The 25,051-nt window shown below is 41.5% G+C and overlaps 2 protein-coding genes across 8 annotated transcripts in view; one reads left to right on the forward strand and one right to left on the reverse strand.

The window, feature by feature from the left end:
- Positions 1-22,456, reverse strand: part of CUNH7orf50 (chromosome unknown C7orf50 homolog) — a 65,038-nt gene extending 42,582 nt beyond the window's left edge. Inside the window, exons 1-2 of the mRNA XM_019512930.1 lie at positions 22,377-22,456; positions 11,226-11,410 (exon numbers count right to left, since the gene is read on the reverse strand). Of these exons, the coding sequence (XP_019368475.1) occupies positions 11,226-11,407 (182 nt within the window). The 5' untranslated portion in view covers positions 11,408-11,410; positions 22,377-22,456. The remainder of the gene's footprint in view (positions 1-11,225; positions 11,411-22,376) is intronic.
- Positions 22,457-22,692: 236 nt separating this feature from the next.
- Positions 22,693-25,051, forward strand: part of GPR146 (G protein-coupled receptor 146) — a 78,891-nt gene continuing 76,532 nt past the window's right edge. For 2 of the 7 annotated variants that reach the window (XM_019512920.1, XM_019512923.1), the window contains exon 1: positions 22,709-23,337. The gene's annotated coding sequence lies outside the window, so the exon portion shown is untranslated. Of the gene's footprint in view, positions 23,338-25,051 lie in introns of all 7 variants that reach the window. The other 5 variants (XM_019512921.1, XM_019512925.1, XM_019512922.1 and 2 more) reach the window with 4 other exon arrangements.

Raw genomic sequence — 25,051 nt, forward strand, 5'->3', positions numbered from 1 at the left:
GCGTCGCGAAACCCTCTCACACACCCTCCCATACACACCCCCAACATACACCCCCCCCTCCACACTCCACCATATACGTATACACACCTCACACACCCTACCATACACACCTCCCACAATACATACCACCCACTCTACCATACACCCCTATATACCATCATACATACTCCATCATACACCCCACAAAAACCCCTACCATATGCACACACCCCCGACCACGCACCCCCCAACCACACCCCCTCACACAATATACATGACTAAGAAATTATTTTGAGTTATTATGCAATCACCTCGATACACAGAACACAAACACAGACCATGACAAAAATATTTTTTGTAATAAAATTAAAATATGTTACAGTTGGTGTTTTGACTTTTAGTGTATGATTTGTTTTTTTCTGGTTCTAAGATGACAACCCCTCCCCTCCCAAAAGGAGTATTTCTGCAGGGCAAGGGATCTTTCCAGTGGCAAAGATCAGGGGTTAGGCTGGGACATCTAATCTCAAGACAGGGACCCAGGGGCGAGGCAAGTGTCAAGGGGTGTTGATACCCATGTGGCCCTCGAAAGCTCACCAAAGCTCGCTAAACATCTCTCCACCTGAAATAATTGCCCGGCCCTGTTCTAAGTAGTGGCCACGGGTTAGGCGCAGCAGATGTCCAGCATCTGTGACCATAGCGGGCCCAAATCTTTGAAGTCAGGATGGTATTAGAAATGTATAAAGATCCAAGTTTTATAAAGATCAGTGCCTCATGACAGTGTAGAATGGTAATTTATTGCATATCTGCCAGAGACTATTTAAATATCTGGACTCCTGTTGGTTCTGTTATCTGACTGGATGTATGTGACAAAAGAGTAAAAAACATATACAAATAAATTACAACTGATCACATAATCCCCCTGAAATTATTAAAAACAGAACAGTCCCCAGCCCAGCATACCTTCCTTAATCTCCAAGGCAAAGCTGATCTTTCATGTCACTTGTAAGCCCCAACAATGGGTGAAGAGGATCCAGCAATAAATTCCTTTGTAGTTACAATATAGCACTTCTCTTAAGCCAATTGAATGCAATTTTCAGAGGTTTATTCAGATTCCATCTTAGCTATTGGCTAAGTGTGACTCATAATTTGATGAAATCTCCAGTAGTCTTCATATTATTCAAACTAATTTAAGGGCTTCCATTTAGATGTCTCTCTCTACACACTTTCTTGTCTCGTGAAAATTTGCAATGGAACTTTGCTGCTTTGTCTACTCTGAGCCGTGGACAGACATGAACTTGAGACACTCCAAATGCTGCTCCAATTTGAAGTGCTTCAAATTTGGAGCACTTCAGCGCCTTACAGGAGTGCAACTTCCAACCGGAGCACTTCAAAATGACATAGAGCAGCAGTGCTCTCCATCCACGATGCACAACTCCCCCAGAACCCCACAGGAGACTGGAGAAAAGGACTCCTTCCATGCCTCAAGTCCACCAGTGGCTCCTGAGGACAGCCAAGATGACTCTTCAATCTTCTTGCCCTTTTCTCTACTGTGGGGAGGAGATGGGGAGAAGTGAAGAGGGAGGAAGAGCAGGGCATTATGGGATGCCTGCGGGCCAATCCCCTGGCTCTGTAGACTATACAGATGGTTCAAGAAGCACTTCAAAGATGTTTCTCATTTTTTGAGGATCATATTTGAAGCTCTTCTGTACACTTGCTGTTTGGAGCAGTTCAAAGGTAGAGCGCTTCAGTTGTTACATCTGTCAAGGAAGGCTGTCTACATTCAATTCCCCAGCGTTTCCAAAGTTACATACTCCTGTAATTACATTCTGGGGCCACAAACAAAATCATGATTCAATTGGGGAACAACCCTTGATACAGAGATAGACTAGACAATTTTGGTCAAGCCTTTATGAAATCTTAGATGAAGTTGTGCAGAGATTCTGGAGTGGCTGGGAATCTTTAGAATGACGCAGTCTAGTTTAAATGATAACAGTCCACACAGGATGTTTAAAATTTTGTTATTTATATCCATTTATGCATCAAATTACTTGATTATTTTAGTATGTATGGTAGGCACTATTTATTTTAACAGCTTATGGAACTGTCATAGTCCGGAATTTCCAAATCTGCACCAGTAGTTTCCCTGCCATTATTCTTAGGAAAAATACTTACCCCATTTGTAATGATATTAGCATTGAATTTTGAATGTAGACTTGATTCTGTATGTCATGAAAATTAAGTATACTTTATAGCCTTTAAAGCCAGCAAAGACCATTATGAAAGTCTGATCTCTTGCACAACACAGGCCTGAGATGACCTACTAATTCCTGCAACAAGCCCATAACTTCTAGTTGAACTAAAGGATAAATATTTTTTTAGAAAGCAATCCGAACTAGTAAAGCAAACCATCTACTAATACTGATTGAAGTTTTAATACTATATGGAATGATAACGCTGAGTAGAAATGAGCTGGCTGCTGTTGTAGGCAGAGCTTTACAATTGTGCCTGTCAAAATCTACCATAAATTATACCACGGATTAAAAAAAAAGAAAGAAACTTAATCTACTTTAATTTGGTCTAACTGCAATCTAAAATTAAATGGGGGGAAAAGTCAGAGTGAAAGGGTCTCTGTCAGAAACTTCGGAAGAAGGAGGAATTTTTATTTGGCTCTAGAGGGGAGGCCAGAAAAGGCAACCCACCATCAGCTCCCCCCTCATTCTTTTCTGCTTGCTGAGAAGATCCCCACTGACATCTTCCCCAAAGACATCTGTTGCTTTCTGAAAGGGGCGGGGGGAAGACATGGAATGTTAAACTGCCACCAAAGCCCAATAATACATGGTCTCTGGAGGGAAAAGTTAATTTGTGTGTTAACGTTTCTACAACATCTGTCCCCTTAATATCTCTGTTCTACTTTCTAGCTAGCACTGAGTTACCGCTGGTGATCCCAGAAGAGCTCCACTCTGGTGACAGCCTGGTAGCAAATGCCAATTCATGTCTTCTGAAAAGCAGAGCTACTTTCAGCTGAAACAAACCTGGTACTTCTATTAACAGCCTGGCCAGGGGTTAGGAACCCACTTGATTCTACTGACACCGGAGATGGCAAAGACTCATTCTAGCAGTGGCTGCAGAAACGCTCAGGATTCAGCCTTGTGCCAGTGGATCAAGGAATTTATTAACAGTGAGACCATTTCCTCGCTCAAACTGAAATATAGAGAACCTGCATTCTTACTTCCGTGTTTCTGAATATTGCCTGGTTTGATGCTATTCTTTTCAGTGTCTACTTGAAAAAACAAACAAAAACCCCAGACTTATTTCTCTGACTACACCCCAAATCTTTTTGTTGAAAAGGCTCTGCAATAATTAGCATAGCAAGGGAAAATCTGGAAGGGGAACAAAGGAAATTAAAGCCTGAGTAAGCATCCAGGGCAGTATGAAGGAAAGAAAAGTGTACTTCAGAAGCATTTTTAGGCGTAAGTGATAAACAAAGTTGATAATAAAATTGATCGTGTTTTTAAACTTGACTTGCCTATCTTGTTATTTAGAGTATTTAAATTAGAAAAATAAATGTGTTTAAAATTAAATTTGAAATTAAATACAAGATATTTAAAGATCTAAGCTTACTATAACTTCTTAAAGCATTTAAAATAAAAAAATATGTTGGATTCATGAGCCTCTATTCAAAACTGAGTTACAGTAGGCTGCATTCTTTTTTAACTTTGAAGACAAGCTTTGAAATAGGGTACAATAGTTCATGTACCATTATGAGCTTAGTCCTGTGGGAGACCCATAAGTGATAGATCATTCACCATTTCTAATACACTAAAATGTAATATTAATAAGAATTTGAAAATATTAAGCAATATAATTCAGCTATGTAAGTACAGGGTGCCCTCCGAGGTAGCAAAGAGATCTGGTGTAAAGCCTCCAGGTAGTTGTAAATCAACCTGCTCTAATGGTTTCATAGATTCATAGATTAAGGGTCGGAAGGGACCTAGTAGATCTTCTAGCCCGACCCCCCGCCAGGGCGGGAGAACAACAAAAACCCCAAAAAGAGAAATGGGACTCAAACGAGTCCAGCTAGGTGGGCATCCAGCCTCTTCTTAAAGACCCCCAGGGTAGGGGCCAGCACCACTTCCCTTGGAAGTTGGTTCCAGCTCCTAGCCGCCCTAACGGTGAAGTAGTTTTTGCGGATGTTCAATCTATACCTCCTCTCCAACAGCTTGTGCCCATTTCTCCTTGTTATGCCAGCGGGCGCTAGGGGAAACAGCGTCTCCCCCAAACCCCTCTGGTCCCCCCTAGTGAGTCTATAGACAGTCACCAGGTCCCCCCTTAGCCTTCTCTTGTGGAGGCTGAATAGGTTCAGGTCCCGCAGTCTCTCACTGTAGAGTCTGCCCTGTTGTCCCTGGATCATGCGGGTGGCCCTCCTCTGGACCCTCTCCATATTGTCCACATCCCTCTTGAACTGGGGCGCACAGAACTGGACACAATACTCCAGCTGTGGCCTGACCAGTGTCGCATAGAGGGGGAGGATCACCTCTTTGGCTCTACTCGAGATGCACCTGTGGATGCACGACAAGGTCCGGTTAGCCTTGCCAACCATGACCTCGCATTGTCGGCCCATGTTCATCTTGGAGTCAATAATGACTCCAAGATCCCTTTCTGCCTCCGTGCTCTCGAGTAAGGAGTTCCCCATTGTATAAGTGTGCTGCTGGTTCCTACTGCCCAAGTGCAGCACCCTGCACTTGTCCGTGTTAAAACGCATCCTGTTCCTGTTAGCCCACCCCTGTAACCTATCCAGATCCCTCTGCAATCTCTCGCTCCCTGCTAGCGTGCTCACCTCCCCCCAGATTTTGGTGTCATCAGCGAATTTAAACAGGTTACTTTCCACCCCTTCATCCAGATCGCTGATGAAGAAATTGAACAGCGCAGGCCCCAGGACCGAGCCCTGGGGGACTCCGCTACCCACCTCGCCCCAGGTCGAATATGACCCATCCACCACCACCCTCTGAGTGCGACCCCTCAGCCAATCTGCAGTCCATCTGACTGTGTAGGCATCGATGCCACAGTCACCTAGTTTTTTAACTAGGATGGGGTGAGAGACGGTGTCAAAGGCCTTGCTGAAGTCCAGAAAGACTACATCCACCGCGACACCTGCATCCATGGCCTTTGTGACCTGATCATAGAAGGCAATCAGGTTGGTCTGACATGATCTCCCCCTAATAAATCCATGCTGATTGCCCCTGAGCATCATTTCTGATGCCGGCCCCTCACAAATGTGCTCCTTGATGATCTTCTCAAAGAGTTTCCCCAGGATTGAGGTAAGACTGACGGGCCTATAGTTACCCGGGTCCTCCCTCTTCCCCTTCTTGAAGATGGGGACCACATTTGCTACCTTCCAATCATCTGGCACCTGGCCCAAGCACCACGATCGCTCATAGAGCCGTGCCAGGGGCCCCGCAATAACCCCAGCTAGCTCCCTCAACACCCTGGGGTGGAGATCATCCGGACCCGCTGACTTGAACGCGTCCAGCCCCTCCAGAAGCTCTCTAACCCGGTCCTCCCCAACCTGAGGTCTGAAGGCGATCCCCTCGAGTCCGGCTTCTATCACAGCAGGGAAGTCCCGGTCCCTGCACAAGAAAACGGAGGTGAAGAATTGGTTAAAGAGGTCCGCTTTCTCCTCTGACGCAACCACCAAATTGCCCAGCGTGTCCTGCAGGGGTCCCACATTACCCGGCACCTTCTTCATCCTCCCAATGTATTTGAAAAAGGACTTTTTGTTATCCTTATGTTATTGGTTATATACACCAATAAGAATGCACCTTCCTTCATACAGTAACTGAGGTACAAACAGAAAAGTTAATTTATGTCAATAATTTAAGGCCAAGCTTTGTACTTGGTGATTTAAATAAATCCTCCCTAGTTATAAGTGACATCTCAGGCAGAGATAGTTTATAGCAATATCCCGTTAGAGAGGTTAATCCACCCTCTTTTCAATTCATGCACATATGGAACCATTTGGGGCATCCCAAATTTCTTTTTTTAGTTCTCTCTGAATGATTGCTATCTATGATTGCCATTTGTGCAGGCCCATAAAGCAGTGTACTTCCTCAATGAGGCATAAGAATAGAAACACCATCGCTAGTGCCATGTGAGTTGCCAAGACAAACAAGTTCTGCTAGGCATTTTAATGCCACTGCAGGTCAATTAAGCTATAATTAGCTCTAGCCAGTACTCCCAAGACTTCCAACATTCTTTCACCTGTAGCCAAGTGGCTCTCAGAGAGGTGGGAATTTTCGGCTTAGTTTTGAGAGCATCAAAAGCAATGAGAAAAAAATCATTTCTAATCTCAGTCTTAAAACTGAACCCTCGCTTCTCATTATAAATGAAGAGCAGATGTCACTATTATTGGGAGATGCCTTCTGGAAGCAAGATCCACATAACCAAATGAATTACTTCTATATAAAATGTGGCACATCTTCCCTGCCTGCCACTGAGAAATGCTGCGCTTTCTTCTCATGTTTCTATTTCCCATGTTGGACTATTTTTTATTTTCCCTTTCCAGGTTCTTATAACCTTTCCACCTATCCTGTCCTTTGGTTCTACTTTCTCTCATCTCAACACCTTGTCACATCTTTGCCTGGATCTCATAGTTTCATAGTTGTTAGGGGTTGGAAGGGACCTATATGTGCTTGAGAATCTGGACCAGTGTTTTTCCTGTTTGGGCAGGCATGCTGGGATCTCCAAGGGAGAGAAGCCAAGATGGAGATAAGGGAGCTGCCATACTATGTTGAGAATGAAGGAAGATGAGATCAAAATGAGGAAGACAAGAGCTGCTTTTCCCCCTCTCTTACAATCCCAGATGAGGGGAAAGGAGAAGAAAAGAACTCACTCGGTTACTTTCCCCTCTCTTTGGGGAGGAGAACAGGAGAAAGTGGCAGAAACCATGGTCTGCTCTTACTTCACACTAGTGAGAGGAAACCAATTCAAAGCTTCTGGCCCGGTAGAGCTCATCTAGACCCCAAGACAAACACTCAGGTTTTCCTCAAGTTCATCTAGACCCCAAGACAAACACTCAGGCTGGGCTCACTGTTTGCCACCTTCTGACAATTCCTTTGGGACCCATTTTTCTTGGCACTTTGCTATTGTGTAGGCACAGCGGGGGGAAAAAAATCCATGAATCCTTATAGTTGTCAGGAGGGTCCCTAATTTAGATAGACCAAGTTCAGAGGAAAATTATTACTTGTACTTTTTAAAGACTAGAAAAAATCTTTTCCTTTTCGCTTTTTAAAAAATGTTTGTGCCCCGCCACACTTCCAGGTTTTGTCTAGAGCTGAAAGCAAAAAGATCAAAATACCCAAGAGGAACAGCGGTGCAGTAAGGAGACAACCTTTCACTATCCTTCCGTTCCACCCACAACCAAGAAGAAAAGGAACTCTCCAGAGAAAGGCTATTCTTAGAAGACTTCCAGCCTAATTTCTTGATCAAACAAGACCAGATATGTTCAGATAATGCCCTGAACTTTCAGAGCCTTTCCAAGTCATATACTCTGGTGGTGTCCCCATCATCATTAGTTTGCATTGCCTACTAATATTAAACACTCACTGAACTTCAAAGCAGTTACCAACCAGGACTTTAGCGCATACTGTCTACATACCCAACAAACTCTTATAAAAACTATTCTATTGTGCTTGTGTTTTTATTTTAAGACATGGTAAAGCCAGAAAAACAAGTTGAGCATTACCTTTATATATCCAAGTTTTTCGCAGGGCTGCTGTGCATCACACTCCTGGTATTATTGAAATGCAGGATGATTTGTTTTCAATATAAGCAAGCATTAGGAATCACTGTAATTAAATTGTTTTTTTTTCCTCCTACAATATACCCTCCATCAGTTCCAAGGTGGCATTCCCATCTGACCTCACTTTAAAGTGCTTTTGTCAACTAAGAAGTCCTTTAATGAACAACCTTATAAACAGGAAGAATCTTTTTTTTTTTAGTTAGCTGAAAAACGAGGCTGCTTTAAGAGAAAATTGATGTTCATTTCCCAAAGGGTTTGTCCCTTTTGGCTTATTTGTGATCACTGAAATGACTAATGGATTATACTTTCTGGAAATCCATGCCAGACAGTCTTAATTGTACCCCTGGGCTTGCTGTTCTGTACATTGTCATTTTGTGCCCTTTATCCATTTGTGAATGTGATCGCCTCTCCTCCTTAGGCCTGAGCCAGTGATGCTGTTGCAGCTGTATTTGAGGGCACTCTGCTACAACCGGAGCAGATCCTTAGGAGGTATAACTTCTTTAGTTATCGCTGACTTCAATGCACCTAACCTGCTTTACACCACCTGAGGATCTAACCGAGTTTATCTGGGACTCCCTCTGTAACATCAGACTTTATATTCTTGGGGCCCAAACTCTACTAATCTAGCCCTAATTCCTCCACCCTCAGTAGTAACAAACCACGTGCAAGGTTGAAAGTATAGTTCTGATTCATGCATGCTGTGTTGAGCAGTACTAAATCTTCTGAAAACACCCGACACTCTCTGTGAAGGGGGTGGCAGAACCAGTTATTTCTGTCAGGAAGAGTCATGTGTCCTGCCTAACATAGCTATGCCGTGCTGAAGACTGTTTTGAATACAGCTGTGATTTTTTTATTGCTGGTGTCAGAGGCATCAGGAGGTAAGTCTCCAATCAACAGTCTCAGATTCCCCACTCTGGGCATGACTTACTCCCTCTCATAAATGTTAGCTCTTCATTAATTCATTGCAACTAGGAGGGTGAGGCATGCCCTCAGGGGACTGATGCTACGCACCCGCAAAGAAGAACCTCTACCCTGGGGCCTGAGTGCTACTCTCATTTTATTTTTTAAACTACAGCATACAGCACTGCACCTGAACCAGGTTGTTCTATATACAGTAAAACAAGGAAACACAAAAACCTTATGACAGATTCATTTCTGTTTCTTTTCCACACTTAGCATTTTGTTACTCCTTTCCTGCATTCGTCTTTTTCTTCTCCTGTTTGACCTTTTCTGATGAAGAAATACTGTTTATTCTGTTCCATGTACATCACTGTGATTCTACCAAAGTGCTAATAATTCTTGGAATATGCAAGCAGTTCCCTCTGCCCTATAAAATAATGACTTGCATTTTCCCATGCATCTCTCTCTTAATGTGTCCTAATATTTTCCTCTGAGGCATATTGAGGCTCACTGTACCAATATAGGGTTGATTTCTTTTAGTGAATTCAAAAGCCAAAATGAGATGTGGTGTTTTTTAACACTGAATATTCTGTTGCTAATAAACTGAAACTACAGTCTTAGTCCCCAGTAAATAACTTCAAGTTCCACCTGTCCAACAGGAGATTCACATTAAGAGTTAGACAGTTAAAACTCTACCTTACTTACCAAGTATTTTACTATATTAAGTAAGTGCAGAACATAAACCCACAACTTCCTTTTGTTTGCTTTCAACATCACTCATCATTCACCTGTACTACTGCCTTTTCTTCCTACATTCTCCTTTATTCAGAAAATGACTTCACCAATTGAAAAGGACAACAGGATTGAAATCCTGGCCCCAATGAAGTCAGTGGGAGTTTTGCCACTAAGACCTATGCTTTCAGACTTTTTTTTTCTCTTGAAGATTAAAACTGAAGGCATGAACCTGAGTGATGACTTCTAAGTATGGGCCTTTTGTTCAGTTGCCCATCCTAAGGGTTATGGAAGCTTTTCAAATGTATAAAAAAGAAGGTAGGTTTTTCTGTAATTTAAAACAGTACAAGAGAGGTAACCATAATTAACAGCTGGAAAACTTCATCATCATATCTGCTCTGTAGATCAGAATCCTACAACCCTTCTCTGTTAATCTCACTGGATTCAAGTCAGTGGTTTATGCCATAATTCCCCAATACCATGTTGATGTATATACACAGAGGATTCAATTACACAACCAAACTGTGCACTGACAGGTTCAAAGGTAATCTGGTATTAGGTCAAATGACACACTATGGTCAAAATATGTTTCTCTCTAACAGTTATGATGTCCTCAGGGTTTTATTCTGTACATCTAACTAGGCAAAAATCCAAAAAGATAATACAGAATATTAACCAAAAAACCCACAGCTTGTTCTTTTGCTTTCCAAACCTGAAAGCCATTATCTCCATATCCCCACCTACTAACACACATTCCAGAGTACGGTTTAAACAGATGGTAGCTAACTACCAATCCATTTGCAGTTCAAAACAATGGTGAAGGGCCCCAGCTGTTTTCCAGATCTAAAATATTATTGTCATTTTGCTATCACTCTGTGATGAAGGTTATGTAACAAAAATGCACATGTCCCTCAGCCTGGAATGCAATTAATTTCCTCCCTCCCCACTGAGGAGTTGTAAGTTGTAAGTAACCATTCAGACTGTCTGAGTATTTCATTTTAAGCACTGCCAGAGATAGAAAACTGGAGCTGTTCCAAGTAGTAACCTATTCTTTGTTACATGCAAATCTTCTGGAGCTTTTAGAGGTGCAGAGTAGTTTTTAGTTCAGAAAAAATAAATGCCACCTTCCTGTTTATTTAGGACTTCTCACTGGTTATAGTGTACTAAGACAGTTTAGTTGCACTTCTTTTAAATGTGGACTTTGCTTTACACTGGAATTTTAAGTATTACACACAAATATGCCAACTACAGAAAATAATTATTTGCAAACTGAAAGCCGTTTAGTGATGAACCCTTGGCATAGAAATGGACAGCTTTTTAACTTTATGAAGTTTAAAATGGAGTGTAGTGCATCTCATTTACAATTCCCAAATGCCAGTGATTGCTTTGGGTTACACTGAATCTCTAACCATTTAATGCTACTTTATTATATAAGAGACTAAAACAGACTGTCTCAAAGCAGCACACTACAAAGAAGTAAATTTCCCAGTTGTTTTTATCGTCCTTCTTCAGCAAGATCTCAATGATCACTGAAAAGATGGGAAGTGCAATAAGATGTTCAAGGCAGGGAATGTCTTCTGCCATGATTTACACGGTGGTTCACATAGAGAGAAGCGGTATAAATAATAATAAAAAATAATAATAAAGTTGAATGAATCATTTTGTCCATATATGACAGCTGAGAAGAAACATGAAACTAACATTCAACTCTAAGTTGAACTTTGAAGTTTTATTACTTAATTCAGCTGGGTCTTCATTTCTGCCATGATCTACAGCTTACTTTTCATGCAGAGCTTCAGTGGTTTGGGATTCTTACCTAGTTAAATACTCCAGTGCCAACTCAGACCCTGATGGCTTTTTGGTCTCTTCTTTCTTAGCAGAGATTCCAGCTTCCCGCATCAGTTTTTTTTCTTCCTTCTTACGCTCTTTCTTTAATTTTCTTTCCAAAATCCTCCTTTCCTCTGCAGACAGCTCCTTCTCTTCCTCTACTGCTTTCATTGCCTGAAAGAAAAAAAATCAACATTTTTCAGAAAAACTTTTATGCTTAACTTCACGATACGTACATTATACAAGCGAGTAAAACAGACTGTCCCTTTTAAAAGTAAAACACTACATATAAAGAAGTATATCTCCCAATACAAACTTTTTACTGTCTTTCTTCAGCAAGAGCTCAGTGATCACTGAAAGGATTGGAAGTGCAATACTACAGTACAGTACAGTATTATAATATTACTATAAGGAAATGAACCATGGGACAAAACATAACTTCAATTTTCTGAAGAAGGAGCACATGAGGTGTTTCATTACTAGGAAATTCTCACTTGAGAACTTTACTGTATTGAATATCTATCAGTGTGTTGCACTTTCAGATGTGCAGTATTGTCAATGATGACACTAGCCTTCGGGAACATTTCTGTTTTGTTCCATCCATTGCTCTAATACCATACTCATCGCCATAGTGTTTGTGCTTTTCAACTGTGACAGGGTTAAAAGCCCTCACGTGTTATTTGTTCTCACCTTTTTCCCAGTGGGAGCAGTGTGTGCAGTGGATTTTTTTGGTTGTTATTATATTTTTAACATATACATGCTGCTGTCTGCTTATACTAGGGAAGGTAAAGGTCAAACAAATATCCCCTGAATGCAAGTGAAAGTTCAAAAGGTTTATCACGGTACTTAGCTCCTGAGGGAGCCCATTGCACAAAAGCTCTGTCTTCCACATGAACGTACTTGCCCCTTATTGTAGCAAATCTCATCATGATAGAGCTGTCCAGTCCACTACCATCTTCACTGTAGAGGTATAAGTGATCTTTTAATGGTCTGGTCCCAGGATATCTAAGCATACTGATAAAAGTTGAGATTCTGTACCTTGCTTGTATCAACTTTCTTCCACTGGTCTACGGGGATTATGCCCCCAGCCCACTCCCTCCCCATAATCTTAAACCAGTGAGGACTACACCTTAGCCCTCTTTTCATTTAGGTACTATTAACAGTCAATCTACTTAAGAGGATTATGGAGTCCTCTGCCACAGCTACCCACCAGGGACACCAAAATGCTTTCATTCATATCTGACGCAGAGATCTACATTCACTGGATTTCAGATGCAATTTTCTTTGGGTGTTTGGATTTCTATATCCCTGGGGGACAATAGGGCTTTGGATGCTGGGAACCACCTCTTAATGTGCACCGTACCAGCAACAACTGGACACTGGAGAATGGGGACCTAACAAGCAGCATCCCAGACTTGGAGAATCTCTCTGCCACAATGCAATTGGTGTGGATGAATGATGTTAGAACTTCCAACTCTTTTTTCTCCCCCCCCCACACGGTTGCTATTCTGGCAGGTCCTCCACAGAGCCCGGAACAATATTTTATCAACCTGCTCTTTCTCAGTGGTTTCTGGAATTGCTCCTTCTCCATATCCATGCTTCAAGCACTGCTTTGAGTATGGTCGTGGGCCTTTGTCACTGAGTTGCCTTCCCCAAGTTGCAAAAGCAACTTAGTGGCAGGAGCAAATAAAAGCTGATGCTCTCTGGAGTGAAATCTGTTTCTACAGATAACATACAGCCTTCCTTTTCCTCTTCTCTAGGAGGAAACTTTCAGAATGGAAAAGTCCTGAGCAGAGGGGTCTGCATGTGATATATGAAAGGAAGAGGGAAAAATGTGCATGTGAATGGAATATTTTAGGAGTCATGAAAACTTGACAAATGGATTGGACCAAGTAACTGAGCAAAAAGAAGGGGAAACAAGCTGCCAGGAAGTTTACACAGAAATTATTTCCTGACGTCTCCCTAGTCAATCCTCTGGCTCCACGGTTCTTAAGCCTGGGTACAGAGACACCTCTTTGCTGGCCTCCAAAATTATCAGGAACGGAAATACCACAATGATGAAAATGGGAAAGGTAGGAGGGGAAGTGGCCCGCGTGAAATTCTCTACTATGTAATTTGCAGCGTGAAACAAAGAGCCAATGCTCTCTTCCTTTACAAAGTCATGTTTCAGGTGGGCAAAGAATAATCCTGACCCATTTCTAGAAATACAAGATCAAGTGGAATTTAAAAAATTCTCTTACGAAGATAGCTCCCTTATCTCTGGCACACACCAGAGTACCATTTCTTATAATAATACATTTGTTATTAAACCCAAGGTATGAAGATACTTTGCATCTTAATAAAAAAGATATCTTTCTAATATTTGACTTCAGCAATTTGTTTCCAATTGCTGATATCAAAACACATTTCTAAATCATGGCTCTGTTATAGATTGGGGTAGGCCTGTACATAGTTACGTCCATCAATTTTGTTTTGTGCCTTCCAGTTTGTATCTGATCAGACTTTGTGTTTTGCCTCTACTGCCAGTTTAGAGTAGTATATGTATAACCTAACTGAGGTATATAACAAGGCCCTGAAAAGGAGGGCATGCAGCTCATCTTGTGGAGAGCTAAGACATGAATACAGTTATCAGGGACTACTGACTTGTTCATGATTCCTATCCATTAGCCCACTGCCCATGAAACACAGGTACTGTGCATGCGAACACAACATGCCTAGGACACAAACTTTTATCTGGGAATTCTGGATGCAAGAGACTGACTAGAGCACGAGGACCTTCCTACAAGGCAGACAAGGACTAAGCTGAACACGGAGAGACTTCTGACACAAATGGCCAGATACAATCAATGTAAGGCAGAAACAGGGAAGTTTGGGGTTGGGAGAAGATTGGCATAAGAGTGCTGCACTGAGACGTCTCACATTTCTACAGAAGGTAGGCAGAGAGTCTGTACCCCAGGAGTGTTCCTGAGAGTACAGAACTGCAGTAGTGTGTGGATCCTGCCCGGATCCAGCTGATCCGAAAACATGTGGGATCCAGCTGTTGGGTCCAGTTAGAATAGCCTCGTGGCTATTCTCTAGGGCAGCAGCTCTCAACCTTTTTTGTGCCAGGACCCATTTGTAAACATCAGTGGCCAGTCCCCACCTGGTGCCCCTCACTCCTGACCGCTGCCCCCCAGCTCCACCCTGCATGTGGGGCTGGGGGTGGGTGTGCGGGGGGGGGGGCAAGCAGCCCCTCGCAGGCTGCAGCTCTCCCAGCCTGCAAGGGAAAACCCACGGTTTCCCAAGTTTTTCTCCTTTAAAGGAGAATCCATATTTAAAGTTTGTTTGCCACCCTTTCATATATTCTTGTGACCCACTTTTGGGTTGAGACCCACAGGTTGAGAAACACTGCTCGGGGGCACTCGGTCAGATATTTAAAAGGCTCTGAATCTCCCTTTTTGCTATGAGAAGGCATTCATTAGAAGGTATCCAATCAGTTAGAAGTGAATCGTTTTTAGGAGAATATCAGGTGTGTATCAATAAGCCCAACGGTATTCAGAGAAGGGTGTCTGTGCCCGATAGCTTGTAAAGAACAATTTTTCCAACTATTTAGTTGGTCTAATAAAAGATATCACATTTACCCAAAGAATCTTGTCTGCTTATGAAGTGCCAAATTCTTAACATGTCATCAATTAATATTTGTGAAGTGATTTAAGGTGACAGTGTAACTGCTCAGTGCCATTATTACTAGCTATATGAAAGGGAAGGGTGTGGTGGGTAAGACAAGGCCAAAGATACCTGCTGAGGACTAAACATTTGTTCTGTCGGCATTCCCATATCATCAAGGTTTACTCTGACTTGTCTTTGCAGCTTGCTGTTTTCAAAGTCTAACTGAGCTCAATAGGGGCAAGAAAGCACTTGACTAAATGGGGGGCAGGGAAGTTTCAGAAAGGAGCTTTGATTTGTTCTCTAAACTGTTTTCTGGAAAGGAAGAAAGGTTGCAGCCCACGTGCACGTGCAAACACACTTACACAGGTTAAGCAACTAGAGCAGACATTACATTTGTACAAGAGCCCTTTTAAAACTCATGCTGAAAATAATTAGCATTTAGGATAAAAGCAGGAAGGTACTTATTTTACAGGAAGCAAAGTTTTCGTTTGATAAGCCATTCCTGCATTTACTGAAATAACAATGTAGCCAGGCAAAATCCAAAAAACATAGGCTACAGTCATTCCTAAAGTGTTTGTAGAAGATTACTACAGCAGCTGTCCCCTAGAGAACAAACTGCACTTAATTTTCTTTTACAAATAATGTAATGAATCTGTTTACTTTTACTTGAGCCCCGAAGCTTTCAAATAAAGTGACTGTGGCACATCATTAGACCAGTTCTGATAAAGAGGCCTCTGCTTCCTCATGCTTACAGTAAATGCATATCTCAGTACCTTCCCTTCCCTTCCCCCTCACATTCCTCACATTATCAAAAAGCTCTTTTATCCCTTCCCCAACTGCTCTCCAGTGAAAACAAAACAAGTTGCTTGTACCCCTGCAACTAGGTCCCAATACAAAACACTAATCTGGGCAACATTCACTTCTGGGCAACCGAAACAAAGGCACTGCTCTTCATTTATGTTGGAAATTTTCCAGTGTTATAAGTGTCAGGGTTAACACATCAAGGTTCTCTATTGAGAGAATATACTGTAATTCATTCCAATTCAAATATGATATGTTAGGCTTCTGTTCCAAGTTGCAAACACTTTCCTTACGAAAATGCCAACAATTTTATAATTCATGGAAGCTTTCTATTTACTAATTCTATTAACTTTTACCAAATCATGCTAGCTTCATCAATCTGGCTAATATCTACTATTATCCAGCCTTATGATAATTATCTGGAAGCCAGATGCTTTAGTAGCATAGTAAAGTACACCCATTTTGGAGTATATATTTCCTGAAGTCAACGGTAATTTTCTCAGTGATTTTAACAGAATCAGGACCAGACACTTAACAAGAAAAAATGGACTTAAGTTATTTTCAAGACATGTTATATTGAATTTAAGTTGAATGAACTGTGTTTTGATATCCTACTGTTGTACCCATCCTTTATTAAACCAATAAAAGTACCTTGTATCTTGTTCAATCTAGAATCTGATATCTTATTGTTACAGTGTTCCTATCCTTTATAAAAACAATTCTTTATAAAATGAATAATAGTAGCTTTTGATTCTGGCACAGTGTTAATACAATGATTTCTCTCTCTTACTGATGCAAGCTAACTGCATATTGTATCTTAGATTTGAATTCAGCTTTTCAAAGTTCAGATCTGGAGTTTTCATTTGGTCTTATCTTTACTTAAAAAACAAAATTAAATCCATTCTTTTATTTACACTGCAAAGTATTCCCGTTATCTTATTTCATAAGGGGACATACTAATTTTGGTGTTATGTCTTATTGTGATTATTACTAATGTAATTCCACATGCTAGCATGTAATACATTTATTTATTGATGTGATAAATTTAAAGCATGTGCACAGCAAAAACACCACTTTGCTTATTTGCAAAGCTGGCTGCCAACTACCATACCACCTTGGGCTGCAAGCTCCTTAGATCTCTATCTAAACAAGGTCATGCTAGCTTAACACACTTAAAGGAAGGAAATCCAGAGGAAACCTATTGTTTTTTGCAATCAAGGAGGTGATTTTTTTCTTCTTGGAGTCCTGAAAAGAAGTTAAGGGATAGTGTACCCCAAATGTGTTATATTGGAATAAGACAGACAAAAATTACACAACCACTTGTGTGTTTGCCTGAATAAAAGGATACTAGCTCGGATGCCTTCACCAAATTCAGATTTGTGCAACTACTTTCTGCTGATGGGAACTTAAAACTCCCCTTTCAGTTACAATTACTGTGTTTACTTGAATCCAAGATGAGGTTTTTTCCCAGTCATCATAAGAAAAAAAAAGCTCTCTCTTGAATTCAAGTGCCAGCCCAGGGCAAGCAGCAAGTCAGCTGGGGCTTCAGCCCTGGGCTTGGAGCTGCAGGTGGAGCTGAGCCACTGCCTATGCAAGGCTGGGATGGCTTGTGTAGCAGGGGAGACCCCTGGGTGGCAGGAAGGAAATGGGGGAGACTCGTGTGTGCAGCTAGTGGGGTGCATAAAGGACACTGCATAGCCCCCAGCTCCTCCCACCCCTCCTTACTTCCTGTTTCAGTCCCTCCAGCCCCAAACTGGCCCAGTTAGAGCTGCCACCATTTCTCCCCAGCTGGGCAGGGCTGGGGCCACAGTTGCTGTTGACTGCCTCAGAGCCCCTAAGTGGTGGGAGAAGGTGGGGCAGGCAGCAGGGGTCAAGAACAGGTGTGGGGGAAATGGCATGGGGGCAGATTCCAGAGGGGGAGCAGGAGGTGGGGGGGCAGGCAAAGGCATAGGGGGCAACAGGTAGGAGAAGACAGCAGGATGGGCAGGCACTGGGGACGGGGGCAGTGGCGGTGGGGAGGGGAAAGTGTCCGGTCCCTCCCCCTCCACAGCTGCTTTCTGTGCCACAGCAGGGGGGTGGACAAATTTAAGATGACTTTCCACTAATTAGATTCTTTACATGAAAAATGAAAACACATTTATAACTTGCTATGTATAGAATCTAATGGGGGGTGTTATCTTAAATATGAAGTGCCTGGGATTTGCGTAAATAAGGTACTTCTTTTCTGCTCTAAGTTGCTGGATGGTGCTTCTCTGTACTATTCAAAGCTTGTTTTGCTTCAGGGATGGATACATGGCAAAGTGCTTCTCAGAAATCACATAAAAAGTTTTAACTTCTGTGCAATATTTCTAGGTAATAATAATATAGTGACAGGATGCTTTTCAAAATTAAGGTACTGGGAAAATATCAGTAATAAAATGAGTGTTGAGCCTGGGTTATATCATGCACTCTCTGCCTAGTCACTTATATTATTTCAGAAACTGGTTCGATCTGCAGAACGTGACGACGCTAAACTTTGTAGGTGAACGTGAAAACACTGTAAATAGAGAGACACCAATAAATGGTGAAGGCTGGCTAGCTTGGGACCCAACGACTGGCACCTTGAACCATTTTTCCTCTAGGTCATTGATTCCAATTTGAAACAGGTCTGAAAAATTAAACAAATAAAAATACTTTATACTTCAATAGCAATTGAATGGGCTGTGACATGAGATGGTGGCTTCAGTTTGGTTTCCAGATGACAGATATTTACATTGCAACTGAGATTGTTCTTGGCTGCCTGCGAAGAGGCAAAGGCACCACTGAATTCCCTCATCCCTTAGAGATGGCTGTTCGAGGACAACGCTGAGGAATACTAACTGCAAGTGTTGGGAAGGAGACTCAAATAATAACATTCTTTGTGTCACATCACTTTCTATTTTTCTATGAAAGAATCTCGTTTCTAGGGCTACGTGCATATCTTTGCATCAAACTAAACTTCACAGTAATCTCACTGAAAATGGCTTAAAAATTGAAGTGGATTATATGATGCACACTCAGAAAGGGGAAGAAGAAACACAAGAACCTATACTGGAGAAGTGTCATAAATATAAACCAAAAAATGAATACATCCACAATTCTGCTTCCTTAATAGAGGTTGTTTTTTTTAAAATAGCCATTGCTATCAAAGCTAAGAACTCTCCCATATTTAAAGAGAAAATAATATAAAGCAAAACACATCCTGTCACCAAGAGTAACAGAAAGAAACAAAAAAAAAAAAGATTAATAGATTCATAGACATTAGGGCTGGAAGGGACCTCGTGAGATCATTGGGTCCAGCCCCCTGTTCAAGGGGCAGGAAGTCAGCTGGGGTCAGATCACCCCAGCAAGATGAGCATCCAAGCATTTCATAAAGGTATCCAGAGTAGGCTCTTGAACCACTTCCAGACTCTGAAAACTTGGATGGTAAAGAAGCTTTTCCTTCTGTCCAGTCTAAACCAGTCTTCCAGCAGTTTGTGACCTCTAGACCTTGTCTTCCCTTGGAGTGCCCTGGTGAACAGGCGTTCCCCCAGATCCTGATGCACACCCCTGATGCACTTATAGGCTGCCACCACGTCCCCCCTGAGCCCTCGCTTCTCCAGGCTGAAGAGTCCTGCACCAGACTCTCAGACTCTCATCTTAAGGCCTGTTCTCCTGCCCTCTGATCATGCATGTGGCTCTGCTCTGGACTCTCTCAACCCTCTCCACATCCTTTTTAAAGTGCATCTGCTTTGACTTGGTTTCTGATGGACCTTCAAGGAGAATCAGTCTCAGATCAGACTCCACAACCAAGGGAACTCTGCTGCCTGTCAGTGTGTTTTTACAACTCTTCTGCCTGACTTCAGACTAACATGGTTAACTACCTCTCTTCAAAACCAAAAAACATCAGCAAGAGCCTCCCAGTCCCTCTCAACTGGGGAGGTGGGGTTTAAATTAGAGGTATTTCCAACAGTCACTTTGCAGATCCTACAGGGGTTTAAATATAATCACCAGGACTACAAATTTCAGTGAAAGGAAATAGAAGGTAATGGGAAAAAGTAAAATTTAAAATTGTGTGTCCATGGCTCACCTCACTGAAGGGGTTCAGTAATAATCTCCGGCAATAAGAACAATTCTAGATAGACTGTAGTGAGCAGGAGGAGCTTAAAAAGTGGCTATCTGCTCATATACCCATCATATATGGTCTGCCAGTAATGTAGTAAAATGAAAGCAACTTTAGTAAATGTATCCTTATGCTTAATAGTGCCAGGTTTCCAGGAGAGAGAAGTTTGAAATTTGTTTTTAAACTAGATTTTTCTATTATCCATCTCTGAATTTCCAGAATTTCAGTTAACCTGAGGTCCCAGGCCATTTGACTTTTGGTATTTTTGATATTCAGGGAATAGTATTTTAGAGGCTCGTGTCTCTCATTTTAGCTCACCATTTATAAGGCTTCCCATCTCCCTCACTGCTTTGTTGCCAGCATACGATGAACTTTACTGGAATCATGATCTCTACACGATGGTCTTAGCAGGGGAATCTCATTTTCATTCACGTGGTCTGCAAAGGTGTTAAAATTTGGGCCAGGGTCACAACTGTCCTGAATTTGTATCCCTTCTTACGGATAGGGGGTCATTCTGCTTGCCAACACATGGCAATAATAGGCACAAACAGGCAAATGACTACACGCTTGGCTTCCCCACTGTGGCAGGGACGTAATTTCGACTGCTATGTGGAGGTCTGTGTCAGAGATCTATTTGGATGCGAGAGAAAGGCTTGTGGGCCCCTGGCTGCAATTTGGTTACCTGGATGTTATTGGAAATAACTACAAAGAATGAGCAAGAACAAGGTGGTGGAAGAAAAGTGCAAAGGAGAGAAGCCACACTCATAATACTGAAAGATGGAAAAGAGTAACACAAAATGGCAGGAGAAAGGGCGGGAGTCCAGCTCACTGCAGGTATACAAAGATCCATTTCTGTTCAAGCCAACAGACTTTGAACCTATTTCTTCTAGCATTACTACAGAAGATAAAAGAGGAGTGAAAGAGCAAAAATGAGGAGAAAAGAGAGAATAAAAACTACAGAAGATCAGGTCAATAAACTGTACAATGCCCAGAAATATATGGGGATATGACACCTTAGGTTCCCCAAAAAGAAAGATTGGATGCACTGTATTGCCTTGTTTTTCCAATAATATAAAGAATTTCATTACAAAAAATAAACACTTTCCCCTGAACACTCAATTTTCTCTCCCACTCATGTACCACTTTCCCACTTAAAACAATAACAGAGTCCAAACCTATTAATGTAATTTAAAGCTGCAAGGAAACAGGGCTGAGTTATACAACTCTCAGAAACAAGATTTATAAAATAAAAGTTAACAGATGATTTACTAATTGAGCCTTGGCCAAAAAATGCACAGTAACTATGACTACACAACCCATATAAAAGAATTCACAGCCATATTAAATTATTTAAACTATTATTTTCTATAGGTTTCCACCTTATGAACAGAGGAATTATAAGCATAACGAGCATTTTAAGTTTCATTAAGATACAGAAAGCAGACCTGAAATCAAAGTCACATTTTTTTCCAGCAATGTACTCCTTTCATCAGATAGACATTTTACATAAAGTAACTTGATTTTTATTATATGTTAGGCCAATAAAAATATTGCTAAAAAATCCAATAATATAAAAAGTGTCCAAAAGGCATCTGGAGAACTAACCAAAAATGCTTTAAAATGATACAGCACACAACAAATACCTTTCATAAGAGCGAACTTGTTCTTATAAACTTACAACTCTTGGTAATATATACACTGGGAAAAATTACAATAAGCCGATTTGGAAAGGTTTCTATAGACACAACTGATGCAGAAAAACCTCAAACAAGTTCTGCAGAAAGCCAGATTTAAATAAGAACAAGCTTTTGTAGCTTTCTGATCCAGGAAAGGATTCTTTCTGCTATTGTATATGTGTAAATGGGAAAAAAAGTGCATGTGACCCATGGAGAGATACTGTATCTGTTTAAGAAATACATGTGTCTGTTACCAACTGCAATTAAAATTTGATTTGGGATGCATGCAACTTTACTGGCATAAGTCTGCAGTCAACTAAAAGCTGTTGGGTCCTTCTACTATTTCATCCATGTACACACATGCTTCTGCAGAATACGTAACATGTTAACAGTAAGAATTACTGAACAAGGAAAAAGTAAACAATTCAGTAAATGTAAATTAAATAGAAGAGTTTAAGTGCATACAGAAGGAAAATATTTACAGAAACTATTACGTTAGTTAAATTCCACTTTCTAAAATACGTACCCCTGTAAAATTATATGTATGATAACAGATCCAGTTCAGAAACGTAAGTCTGTATTTCATCTCAACTACTTCCAGTTATCCTTGGGTGTCATTATCTTGACTGACACCCTCCCAGCCTATGCGGTCCTGCCAATGTCATTCTGCTCAGCCTGTCACTGCAGCACTAAAAGGAATGTGTATGTATGCATCTGCCATCCTGCTTCACTTATCCCCTGTCCCTGGTTTCATAGTTTCATTGTTGTTAGGGGCTGGAAGGGACCTTACAGACCATCAGGTCCAGCCCCTCTAAACTGTACCAATCAATCGGGTGAAACAGCATATGCAGCAGAAGACAGAGCAGGGTTAGAAAAGTGAAGAAATCACTTTTACCTCCTTCTATGTACTTCAGTTTATAAAAGTGCTGCCTCCCTTCCCCCCAGAATAAATGAACAGAAGGTTTCCAAGATTGTTAAGGGCACATTGAACAGACACCAGAGGATACAGATCTTATAGCCGCAGCGGCAAAGGCGTCCCTTTTCAGGGACAGAGAAAATGTCCCCGAGTCTGGAAGGGCTGGAGGCTTAGGGAAGGTAGAGGCAGACGGAGATGGTTTGAAATCCTCGCTGGAGAGAAACCCAAGAGCTCGCTGCCTCCAATGAAAGGCCCGCGCGGAGTAGGCAGGTTGCCAGGCAGGCTCGGCAGCGTGACCGCGCTGCATTGAGTTTCTTTAATGAAAGCCAGGAAAGAACACATTACACAGTGTTTCTCCGGAGAGCTCAAGCCTCCAGTGATTGAAATCAATAAAAACAGCCGACAAGGGGCCCAGGGGGGGAGGAGAGAAACCTCTCCTCTAGCCTTCAGTCTGCTTTCCACTTTCTTCCTCCCCTCTAAAGTACAACTTTGAAGATCAGCCTGACAAACTGCTTCACTTCCAACCCTCAGAAGAGTTTGATGAGGGTAGAGGAAAGGTAGCCTTTTCATTTTTCCTTCTGCTGACCAGGCTCCTTCCACTGTCTTGCGGGGCTAAAGGAATAAAAGGGGTGGGGGGTTCATTTCAGTCCTGCCTGGAAGAACTTCTACAGACAAGTGCAACCTCTGACATTTCAGAAAAGGGATGAATTTTGCAGGGGAAGAATGTTAAGAGGAGAAAGAGGAAAGAAAACAGGGGATCTTATTCAGCAAGAACCAGGCATACTGGGGAGGATGTCAACCACTATTGCGGAGACTTCTGAAACTGCGGAAGAGACTGCATTCAAAAGGGTAAGACAAGGACTATCTGCCTCCTGAAGTGGTCACAACGTTAGAAAATACACAGTCAGTGCAGAGAACTGGATCAGAAGTAAGGGGTTTGGTAAGATGTACCCTGTTTTTAATTATTTGGGCCCTTAAGTGTGAAATCAGCAATGTTCTTTTCTACTTTAGTTGCTACATAAAGTTGTAATTTCTTTCTTATTATTAACTCTTGGGAGACTGATTATTTAAAGATACACCATGTTTTATATCCCATGTTAGACTTCTGCCAGATCACTCATCTTCCACATATCAAGGATTTGTGGAACATGCATATTTGACTTTTTTCCAGTATGCTGCACTGTGCTTATTGACAAGGCAGAGTCAGGCCATTACATAACCTCACCCCCTCCAAAAAGCCTGTTCCATGTTCTAGGAGGTCCGTTTTGCTATTTTCATTATGAAACATTACAGAGGCCACACGTTGAAGCTGAGCTGCATTTGAAAGACTGCCAGTAATGAATTTCTAATATGCTACATATTTATCTGTTTTATTTATTTTATTTAAATCACCATAGCAGCTACATATACTACAGACCTACACTGAGCTCTGCAGGCTGGCTTAAACCATAAATTCTAGGAATTGTATATATGCTGGCTAGGCTCAATTGATATAAAAATATACACATAACTTTTACAGGCACTTCTCAATTATTTGTTGTTGTAGCCCAGATGGATTTTTGGGGGGGTCTTTTTTGGCACATTGTTTAAAAATAACATCTTGTTACGTTATTCTTGGTATGCATATTGTAACAATTTTACTCTGTTCTTAAACATTCATCCATTAGACTATAGAAAACACACTTCAGAGAGAGATTCTAGCAGAAAGTGGAGTGGACAGCAAATCCATAGGATTTCAATTATTTATTTACACTTTAATAAGATACCAAGGGCCAAATCTTGCCCCCAGCAAGCAAGCTGAATGGTTCATCTTCCTTCACAGGACTCCAGCTATCATATGAATGTGATGTATGGGTGCCTTTTGAGCTTAAGCACCGCACTTGTATGTGCTGGCAAGCACTTGTTGATAGCAACATATATGCTGAATGCCTGGAAGGAGGATAAGGAAGGAACTCCATGCAATGCTTTCAAGACCACTCCACGATGTTCTGTGTGGGCTAGTTCAGTATCTGTACTTCTGAACCCGAGTTGTGGAGGGAGGCTAAAAACTGTGGGAAGCAGAGACCTCCTAGAGCTCCCTATCTGTGCCTTTGAAATGGGAAACCTCATTTATACTGAGATGAGATTTAAGGAATAATACCTTCCTAACTTATGGTGAGAAGAGGTTCATCCCAAGTGTGGGAAGCTACTGACAAAGACTTGATTTTTAAAATCTTTTTAATTGTAACAACAAACAAACAAAAACCAACCCCTTCCCCCTCCTGGGTGATTATTTGGAGAGCTGTGCAATGGACTCATTCATCTAGTACAATTATCTTTAAATATAAATCTCTGACTTCCTGCATTGAAGCATGACTTTCATAAAAGTGAATTAGCTCAGGCTTAGGCCCCAGCCACATTACTTGCATAAAAACCAGGCAATTATATGTAAAGATTTGCTTGCACAGTTGCAGGGGTTTTTATGTCTAACAGGTGCATACACATTTGTGCAGGTGCTTCCATTGTTGCTGCTTTGGAAATCTGCCCTTTTACAGCCACGTTGCTATTTCCATTACCTGGAAATGCAAAGTACGCTGAACTTGCAAGTTACCTACCCATAAAGTTGAATAAAGTTTTCAGGCATGAATTGATGGATTATTTTTGCACAAATCAAT

This window comes from Gavialis gangeticus, unplaced genomic scaffold (genome assembly GCF_001723915.1).
Source record: "Gavialis gangeticus isolate Ggan-Ray unplaced genomic scaffold, GavGan_comp1, whole genome shotgun sequence".
NCBI lineage: Eukaryota > Metazoa > Chordata > Crocodylia > Gavialidae > Gavialis > Gavialis gangeticus.